Source organism: Odontesthes bonariensis, chromosome 13 (genome assembly GCF_027942865.1).
Source record: "Odontesthes bonariensis isolate fOdoBon6 chromosome 13, fOdoBon6.hap1, whole genome shotgun sequence".
NCBI lineage: Eukaryota > Metazoa > Chordata > Actinopteri > Atheriniformes > Atherinopsidae > Odontesthes > Odontesthes bonariensis.
Window position 1 is genome coordinate 18,148,343 of NC_134518.1, and position 10,756 is coordinate 18,159,098.

General features: G+C 42.1%; 1 protein-coding gene across 1 annotated transcript; it reads right to left on the bottom strand.

Annotated features, from left to right (window-relative positions):
• Positions 1-7: 7 nt before the first annotated feature.
• On the bottom strand, positions 8-9,649 carry simc1 (SUMO interacting motifs containing 1). The gene is made up of 10 exons (XM_075481264.1): positions 9,103-9,649; positions 6,769-7,827; positions 6,393-6,640; positions 6,194-6,263; positions 5,826-5,986; positions 4,944-5,036; positions 3,378-3,509; positions 2,655-2,811; positions 1,924-2,008; positions 8-394 (listed from the first exon to the last, which is right to left on the bottom strand). Exons 1-10 carry the CDS (start codon positions 9,244-9,246, stop codon positions 183-185), a joined length of 2,361 nt encoding a protein of 786 aa, XP_075337379.1. The 5' UTR covers positions 9,247-9,649; the 3' UTR covers positions 8-182.
• Between the last annotated feature and the right edge of the window lie 1,107 nt (positions 9,650-10,756).

Consider the following 10,756-nt stretch of genomic DNA (forward strand, 5'->3'; position numbering starts at 1 on the left):
GTCTCAAAATACCTCACATATAATTTGAGGTCATTAGACATTTAACTCATAGGCTCTGCCTTTGTTTTTAATTAAAATACATGAGAAATACATGTCAAAATACAAATCAAAGAGAAAAAAATGTATATAAATTACATCACCTCAAAGTTAATCTTTATCAAAAATAAAAGGGAGAGACACTGTCAACATTGACAGACATCTAGGAGGTGATCCTGCAAATAAGTTAGGGACTCTTCCACATGAAGAGGTAAGGCTTGGCCGAGGTCTGCCCGGGATCTGGACAGGAAGGCCTCCACAGCTTCTCGAACAGCAGGCTTTGATATCATGTCATCTGGTCTGTAGACTAATGTGCCAGTCCTGCTTCTTTGCTCACTGTTAGAGCTGCACAGATAGCCTGTGGATAACAGATTATATACTGGGAGTTAGATCAGTCAAATGAAGTAATTTTTTTAACAGCTGTGTTGAAAATGCACCAATCTTGTTTGGAACAATTCAAATTGTACCAAATCTTGTATGTTTTTATTTTATTTCGAAAAATGCTCGGCCAATGCCTGTTCCTGTTTGTTCCTTTACATGAAGCAAATCGGATCAAAGCAAAACTGAAAGGGTTTTCACGAGCTACGCCTTCAGGATTCAAGGAATTAACTTGTTCATTTTTCCATAACCTGGCTAACAGTGAAACAGGCTGTGATTGAATAAATATTGACGGCTTGGTGGAGGGAATAGAGGCATAAATGCAGAGGAGTGACCAAAAACGAGGGAAAAACAGGAACTCGGGGAAAATGGCAAGAAAACGTGAGAAAAACGATAAACACAGAGGAGAGGAAAATAACCAAGTCGTCAAAAGAGTCCATCTGTTGCTTTATCTTTTTGACGTAAATAAACCTCAGTTTTATCCACCTGTGGCACAATTAAGATTCAGATCAGACAGTTCCAGACCCCAGAATATATGGAATTACATCACATTTTGGTCTGAGGGTTTAAAGGGATAGTTCGCCTCTTTTGACATGAAGCTGTATGACATCCCATATTAGCAATATCATTTATTAAATTTGACTTACCCCCTGCTGCGTAATGTGAGCAGAGTTCCAGCCTCATTTTGGTGTTGACGAAGGTAGTCCGGCTAGTTGGCTGGGCACACAAAAATGAAGTGTTTTGCTTCTCAAAATAATATGTGTTCAAAAGAGTAATACATTTGCATCACAAAATCGTCCATCCAGAAAAAGTCAGACCTCACAATCGCTTGGCACCATTTTCTCTCTACCTTCGTATCAATGCGTACAGCCACCTGCCCACAGCCGCACCTGTTACAGTGTTTACTGCTCGGTCTGCACTTCGGTCTGCACGGTCCACACAGCACGCAGTGATACGAAGGTAGAGAGAAAATGGTGCCAAGTGATTGTGAGGTCTGACTTTTTCTGGATGGACGATTTTGTGATGCAAATGTATTACTCTTTTGAACACATATTATTTTGAGAAGCAAAACACTTCATTTTTGTGTGCCCAGCCAACTAGCCGGACTACCTTCATCAATGCCAAAACGAGGCTGGAACTCTGCTCACAGGACGCAGCAGGGGGTAAGTCAAATTTAATAAATGATATTGCTAATATGGGATGTCATACGGCTTCATGTCAAAAGAGGCGAACTATCCCTTTAAGCGCAACCAGCCTCCTGACAAAGAGAACCTGTGAGCTTGTCTATTTGGTAAATATTATCCAAAACATTATAACAGCAATACGAAAATGTTCGTCGGTGATCCGTCTCAGTACAGATAGCTTTTCTTTTTTTTCTTATAAAAATGTTCTAAGTAACAAAACAGTCGATTACAATTTTGAAACAAGCGTTCATTTGGTTGTTTAACATTTCACTATCATAGCTGCAAGTACTGTTTGGCAGTGTAGACGTATTGACGACCGGCTCACCTTTCATCGCTTTGTTGTAGCTGAGCAGCAACATCCAGAGGAGATGGATCAACTCCTCCCACTTCTGCCACCTTTCTGGGCCATCCTGGAGAACACGCCCACGGATCAGGTAAACTGACATGCGCCTGTTTTTCTCTAATTTTGTAACATGTCCCCCGAAACAACGTTAATTCTGCTCAAAGAGGATAATAGATTCTCTTCCATTAAAGCGACACTATGCAACTTTTTCATGCTCATAAAATTGCTTGGCAATCATCAGATAGCTTGGCTGACCCGTTCTGATGAAAATGGTGACATTTCCATCTCCATCTGGTGGCCCTAGCCCGAAACAGCGCTTGCAACTTTGCCTGTGGCGCCGCGTGCTTTGTTTACCTCTGGAAGTCTCGCGACACACGAGAGCGAGAACTACTGCTTCACGGCAGGTCTAAAGGGCTCTGAGCCGAGCCAGGGAGCCTGATAAGACACACCTCTCTCCATTAGCTGTCGACGGCTAAATTGAATGTGGTTAGCTTCTAGAGTAGTAATATATAATATGGCTAGACTGTCGCCTTATTTTCTACGGAGCTCCCCCTACAGCTTTGGGGTGTGTATTGCATGGTAAACAAACCCCGTATTACTGAAAGTTGCATAGTGTCGCTTTAAAGCTAAAATGACATTTACATCTTAATACTCTTCAACGTGTGACGAAGAATTAAAAAACGCAGACAAAATTGCTCAAGCCTGATATTCACCGTAGGGTCTGGAGCCAGAGCGCAGTTCTTCAGGAAGTGCAGCAGCAGGCTGAGCGACATGGGCAGAGTGATTTTCTGTGGGCACGCGTAGTCCAGCAGATGTTCCAACAGCTTACATCTAAGCAGCTTGCTCTCTAGGCTCTCCAGCAGTAACATCCTGCATATCAAGAACAGATTAAGAAGTCTGAAAACGGGGACAAGAAGTACTGCGGCACTGGGGTAATTGCACAAGTTTAGCCCTTCTGTTCCATTTTTAATCATGTGCATTTACATTATTTCAGATGATACAATCCACTTCAAGCCCATTCTCCCAAAATATCAAAGCATAATGTATGATTGTTGAAGAAATTAAAGGTATTTGGGATTTTTGGCATGCTTGAAGGTAGTATACTAACAAAATCCTGAAGTTTTTAAATGGATCAATTTCTTTAAAAGCTGGAAAAATGTAACTAAGTAATATCAATATAACCCATTAATGAATATTTACCAATATTACATATTTTGAGAGGTTTATGTCAATTTAAGGAGGATATTGGATTTCTTTGCAATATAGTGGAGGATTACTTATCAAACTGAATAAAAAAAAATAATCATTTACAGTCCTTTCTACAGATATTTGCAACTGAAATGTACAATGCAATAACAAATGCAAGTCATTGTCTTATCATATCAGTGAATATATGTTAAATATACTCAGTCGGCCATCTTATCTCTCCTCTTCACCTGTGTGCGCGTAGCGGCAGGTGGCTGAGAAGCGCATGGAAGAGTTCCTGGGACAGCTTGGCAGAGTTTAGGGCCGGAGAACGGTCCACCTTAAGGGCAAGAGACAGCATCCTTTGGAAGTTGGTCACAATTCTGCAGGGGACAAAAACTTAAATTGACAGAAGAAAGGCATAAAACTGTCCTGAATAAAGTGGTTAACATATCGATCTGTTCGTAGGATCATAGGATCTGTTATCCTACGTTCAAGCTAGCAAATATAGCCCTGTGCACCCATAGGATATGTAACATCTATATGCTAAAGCCAGGCTATGCCATTCACACATTGGTCACTTTTCTGTTCAGGTTCCCCACACTTCACTCAGATAAGCCTGTAAAAGTGATGGTAACAGACACGGTGCATGTCATAATCATTGCAGAGCCGGTTTTTAAGCAACAACACGTCATGTTGCCCGAATAACACACATGAGCATGCAGCAATTGTGGGAATCGGCAGCAGTGGATGGAAGCAGCTGAAAATACCCCTTTTCTACATGCTTACATGCCTTACATGCCCTGTTTGACCTGTTGCCCTCAGGGCGGCGCTACACGTGCATCAGGACTAGGACAAGCAGACTTAAAAACAGCTTTTCCCCCAAAGCCATAACCAGTCTAAACTCTGACACTCACTGATCATCCCTTGGACAATCCCAATTCTTGTGCAATATTCAAATTATGACCAGACTCTGTTGTGTGCAATACATCCACATCCACATACTTGAACCTACTAACACCTTATTTTATTTTATTTTATATGTTACCACTAACACCATATTTGATTCTATTTATTTTAGTACCGTAAAAAACTGTGCACCTTACATCCTCCCTTTTTTTTACATTACTTATATATTTTTATATTTTATATTTTTTATATTTGCACTCTTTGCACTGTTTTTGGTGGCTTTGAATTTCGTTATACCACGTATGATGACAATAAAGGCATTCTGATCTGATTCTGATTAAACTCCCAATTTCACAACAGGTTGTCTGAAGAGAGGCTACACGAACACACAATATCCAGCAGGATCTTTTAGTTTCATCATAACAAAGAAGTCTCATCCAGCCAACACAGAGAAAATGGCGTTGGTAGAGAGCAGCCGGAATGTTGATATACGGTCAGACAGAGCAGAAACCGTTCTTTCATTTGTTTATCTCAGATGCTGAAAGCAAAAACACTTGGTGCTGCAGCTAATTGTTGTAGATGGAAACCAAGGAGGACAAAGTTCAAACACCACGGTTATTTATCTAATGCTGCGATATATGTTTCTTGTGTGCAGATGATACGTCTTATCATTTCACTGTTGCTGCATGTGCCTGCGCATTGATGTGACTGCCACAGTTCACACTTGTGCCTTTTTGAAAGTGATACATATAACTAGATCTGACTAAGTCTGATTGCTGTCTCAGAACCTTATGGAAAAGCACAAGCAGGGTAGTACAGGCACGACACAGACATATCCAGTTGCCACCAGGTTAATGGGAAATTAGTGCATGTGTGACACAGGATTTTATGATTTGTTCATCATTCACCTCATATGTTCATCTTTCTCTCTGGTGGTTTCTTTACTCTGTCCATGCTCTGTCGATTTCATGATGGCAGAAAACAGCCACTTGATGACGTCCCTGTAAAAAACGAAAGTGGCGACACTTTTTAAAAAGCATTACAAGTTATTTTGGGGAGAAAAAAAAACCAAATCCAGTCCATTGCAAACATCCAGTACATGTTACAAGAAAACAAATGACCATTGCACTTTGCATAAGATGCCACTGATGCAGTCACTTTGAGGGCTAGATTGTTGTAAAACCTAAAGATAAAAACACAGACTGCAATGATATGCAATAGGATTTCCTTCCTTTTGGTATATCTGATTGAACTTCACGACAACAACCCATTTTATTAAAAAAAAAAAAAAAAATGCTGGAAAAGGAGTGTGTTTCTTCAGCCTTGCTTGAAATTCGATTTCCCCGGCTCATCACTTTACAGCTTGTACTTACAGTCTGATAATGCATCAGAGATGCTTTCAGTGTACGGACACCTGCATGGCCACTTTCTTGCTCTTTTAGTCTTCACACATGTTCCAAGTTAGCAGGAGGTTTACCTTTGACCATGTTGTGGATAACCAGTCAGCTGTTCCATCCTCTTTAGCCAAGAGGACACAGCCTCCAAGACTCCCCCAAAAACGTTTTTGAAATCATGATTGAAATAATATATTTCTATTTCTTTTGTTAACACATTTTTTTGTTAACAGATGTCCATACGCAGCCTTACGTCTAGTTGACAGGTTTTCTAAAAATTTCATTTGCAATTGCAAGTATATGAGATGCTACGTGGTTACAACTTTAGTTTCTTCATAAACTTGGCACTTCAGGTTACCTTTCCTTATAATGCAGGCCTGTGGTTGTCAAACTCACCTGACCCGGGAAAACTGCTGATCACATGACAATGTTGCCTTCGCGATGGAGTGATGGCCACCGGATGAAGAACACTTTGCCTGGAAGTCATCCTCTAAAGTCTGCACAATGTATTCCAGGAACATGCGCACAGCCTCACATCGATGCTTCTTTGTGCGGTCCTAATGATGCAGGAGGGCAACAGAAAGGCAAATGTCAGTTTATATATGATATGGATATTTTTCAATAATGATGGTACGAAAAAAATAGACCATTATTCACCTCCTATTGTACAATCATAGGCAGTCACTAATCTAATATCTATGGTATTATTCATTGGAGTGTATACTGCTATATAACACACACTTATTGTATATGATGTGCACTACCTGATTTGACATGACTGAGGTTAGTAACTCCCAATCCCACGAAACTGTGCGTTTACTAGCTATGTGGTGTCTGCAATGAGAAAGCAACTTCGATGTTTGAATTCAAAGACTGACAAGGAGAGGGGGAGATAAAAGACACAAGTTAAAGGACAGACAGCGAATGACAAGGCAATGCTTTTCGTTCCTGTGATCCCATTACCTCTGAGTCCTCATCAGCAGGTTAAAAGCCTGCAAACAGAGATGATGGGGACAAACCGGATCAAGCAGAATGCCACAGAGTAGGTGAGTGGTGATATCTTTGGGTGGATAGTAACCAGGCTGCAGCAGGTCAGACAACAACTGCAAAGTGCCTTCTGGGTAGTTCTCTTCTATGGTGCTGTAAACCAGGCTCAGGCTTTGGCGGCAGAGCACCTCTGGAGCTCCAAAACTTTCAATACCTTCACTAATCTAAGAAATAAATGCATTACATTACATACAATACATTAAATACATGTTCATTTAAAATGAAAAGGAAACGTAGTGCATTCAGGCCGGCATAGTATTGCAGAAGAATATGTAACTATGGAGTCTCTCACCAGGGCTTGAGCTGGTCCAGACATTACTTTCCCAAGTGCGTCTGGGCACACAAACTGCCGGTCCTCTCTACTGACCGCTCTGAAGTCCATGCCAAATCTGCTCTCTTCCCCATCACTTTCTCCTTGCCAAAGCAAAGATGATGGACTGTCCATTCCCATGTCCCCCCTGTAAGTCTCCGTCTCCATCTCCCATTCGGGCATATTAACAGGCTCGTACTGTTCAGAAGAGCTCAGTCTGGTCGTAGGAGAGTGGAGGGACGACTGATCAGAGGGACAGCTTCGTCTCGATTCTGCTTGGTCCATTTGTTCCCGGTTGGAGCAGGGGACTTCCCTTTGGGTTTTATCTGGAAATGACGACGTGAAAGTTGGAGAGAGAAGGTGGTTGGATGAGTGAAAGCCATCTGGCTCCTTTTCACAAGTGCTGTGCTTGTTTGAGGTTGCAGAAGAGCTTCCTTCCTCCGAGGTAGGAAAGTCTGCAGGAGCTTGAAGGTGCTGAGATCCGTTCTCCCGCAGCTGTGCATTTGCAGGTTCCTCATCGCTTTCTTGCTGGTCAATTGCAGATTTCTCCACCTCTGGGGGACCTTCGTCGACCGAAGGTCCCATGTGAGAAACATTTAGTGCAGTAGTTGTCCTTAAATTACCTATACATTCTTGGGCTTCCCTTTTATTATCAAGGTGTCTAAAATACAGTGACATTTCTGACGGCTCTTTGGTTAAATGGACAGAAAACCCCGATGTTTTCAGCTCAGTGACATGAGTTTCAAGAAAAGGCAATCGTGTCAATTTCACAGCCGGAGTGTCGTGACAGGGATGTGCTGTGTGGTTTTGCTCCACGTGTTGCGTGGGGGAATTCAAACAGCTTTGCTTTGAATTTAGTATACCGCAGACCTTTTCTGCATCCTTACAGACTTTTTCTGAAGGAAAGCTGCTCTCCGATGGCAAATTCTCTGTCTCCAGTTCTGTCTCCTTTGAACCGTTTTCCGTCAAGTCTATTACCGGCGTTTTACGCAGCTTGAGCTCCGGAAAAGCCCATCTTGGATCTGTGAGATCAATGAAACGCTGGAAAAAGGAGCAAAAGAGACAGAAAAAAAAAAAACGTCAAGATTGCTCACAGAAAAATAGTCAATAAAAGTAAGGAAATCGTTTTTTCTCAGCTATTGATTAAACCCACCCTCCAGTATTTGTGTTCATACATTGCTCTGATCTGATCCCTCTGAATCTAATTGCTTAATGTTAGCTGATCAGTATTATCAGTTTAAAAAGGGCTGTTTCTGGGACCCTGTGAGCACAGTGTACAGACAATCTGATTGCACTTAATCTACAGTTTCCATCATCAAATAATGACAATTGTACTTTGTGGTTTATTGGTTCGAGCACTCGGTGTTAGACTTTGTTGGACTGTTACGACTGCTAATAGTACACGCCACATAAAGTCACAACATACTTCTCTGACAGTTAATTGTTGGTTGATTATAAATAAACCCTGTTTACCTTTGATTAAATGGCCAGTAAGGTAAGTTTTCTTGCTTGGGCTTCGTGTCCGTATCATTGGTAACTCCCAAGATATTGTAAAAAAATATTTGTTAACCCAGGAAATGGGATGCAAACAACGTAGCTTTTTAAAATTCAAATAATAACACAAGATAGTTTGTCCAAAAACAAACTGGTTGTGTCAACATTACCCAAAGAAAGTAACAACAAAACCTTTACGTGAACACATTAATTGAATTAATTAATAAGCACTTTGGTACAGCGTAAGGATTGTCTGTAAAGGGCGGCGTTACCGTCCGCACGAGTCAACGGTCTGAGCCGACAGGTCACACAGCATCATCTACTCAAACAGGACAGACTGTTATCTTCTTGAGTGGACACTGAAATTGAAATATCGATTTCTAAACTCAGTACTGTGGGTAAAAGTGTAAATTATCATCAAGAAAAACTGTACGTAAAGTAAATACCACCAGAACCTGGTTTAAATAATTGTCAGTTGAGAGGAACTACTTCTCCTTCCGCCCATCAGTCAAAATCAGATTCACATGGTAACTGCCACCTTGTAAAAAAGCACGAGCCACAGAACAAGGTACAGAGAGTAGCCATGGTAACATAAATCACATATATATTTTTGAAGTACCTCTCAGAAAACTGCTGTTGGTGCTCTGAAGTGAAATGATCAAAAGTGTACCACATTCCAAATACTTCAGTTTACAGCATCGTTAACACACTGGTGAAGCTTTAAAAAAAAAAAAATTTAAGTGCTGAAACAAAGCCACATTTGTGCCACTTGCGTTCCTTCGCTCAGGTGACTAATCGAGCACCGACACACTGTCGCCTTACCGGGGGAATGTTGACGTTCACGGCCTCAATGTCGACCCGCACTTCCGACAGCGGCAAAGGGTCAGTCTTTGTGGTGAACTCGCTGAAGGAGCCGACGAACTCCACGTCAGAGTCGTCTGAGCTGAGGGTGATCATTCCATCCATGTCTTCTCACTCATTCGACGGCCCCTACACGACAGAAACCCCTGCAGCTGCTTTTTCCTCTGCGGGAGGTCGGGCCGCTCACATCAGGATCACCTTAAGCCGCGACAGTCGCCACAGTCCTGAGTAAAGACGACCTGCCGAGAATGGGAAACTCTCCATAATGGTCCTTTAAAAACACCAGGTAACTTCTCTGTTGAGCGACTCCACATGTGGGATTTACTCGTTGAAATCCCAAGCTACATCCTCCTGATCGGGTGGGTGATCCTGGAGCTGGTCGTGTCCGCGCCACTCAAAAGCCGACGGAGAGAGGGAATCTCTCTGAGCAACAGGCGCAAAATAAAAACAACAACATTTCAGTGGTGTGAAGAGGTTGGTTTCTGTTGAAACTTCCTGGTTTTTCTTGCCATCTGTTCTTCTGTTGTATGGCGGATCGCAACACCTACCGTACAACTCTACTGTCTCCACCTGCTGGATGGGAATGTCATTAATCTCCACGCATAGCCTACAACCAAATGAACGCTTTTAAGATTAAGATTATTTTATTATCATGTAGTCACACGAAATTGCCATACACATGCATGCACATGCCAATTTTTACAACGGGGTCACACACTCATGGAGACACATGCCATACACTGGAGTAGTGGGCAGCCAAAACACAGCACGGTGCCTTGCTCAGGGGCACATCGGCTGCGACAAGGAGGTGGACTGCCACCCCTCCAGCTGTCAGTCCCCCAATCTTTTTGAGCGGAGAGAGTAGGAATCGAACCGCCAACCTTCTTGGACGACCCACTCTAACCACTGTCGCATTATTTTCATGCATGATCATGAGTTCATGAGAATATATATATATATATGTTAGATATATATATTAGGGCTGGGCGAGTTAACACGTTATGATCGCGTTAACTCGTTAATTATTTAACGCCAAAAAATATTTTATCGCGCTGTATTATTTTTTTTAAATTTATTTTATTATTGTAAAAGTCTGTTGCTCACAGGCTTTTATTTTGTAAAAGCCTGTTGCCGTCTGCTGCGGAACCGCAAAAGAAAGTTTTGGCGGATCTACCAAACATGGAGAAGGGTACGGAACTTTTACTCGGCCATTTTCATTTTAAAGTTCTTCCAGACGGCGGAGTCGACAAAACCAAAGTCATCTGTAAACACTGCCAAGTTGAATTGTCTTATCACCGTAGTAGTTCCAGTCTAAAATATCACTTAAAGGGGAACTCCGGGGCATTTGAAGCGCATTTCCATTGCTAGAGGTTGTCAAATACTGACGGTAGGACACATACCGGTGCAAATTGGCGCTCCCTGTGTGGAGATAGTGCTGTTTGCGCAGCCTGTCATGCGAGGCTAATACGTGGTGGCTAAGGGGCAAGCGCTAAACCTTCCACGTAAAACAACAACTTGCACACTGCAGAAACGTCACACCACTTTATAAACCATCCGACAATAAAGTCACAAGCCTTACCATCAAAACCATATGCATGGTTCTCACATTACTGGC

Excerpts from the sequence above, each read along its gene's own strand:
- simc1 (XM_075481264.1), bottom strand. The coding sequence starts at position 9,246 with ATGGATGGAATGATCACCCTCAGCTCAGACGACTCTGACGTGGAGTTC. Across the intron at positions 6,641-6,768 it reads CTGGACCAGCTCAAGCCCTG|ATTAGTGAAGGTATTGAAAG; the intron begins GTGAGAGACTCC and ends TTTATTTCTTAG. Across the intron at positions 5,037-5,825 it reads CAGCAGTTTTCCCGGGTCAG|GGACGTCATCAAGTGGCTGT; the intron begins GTGAGTTTGACA and ends CGTTTTTTACAG.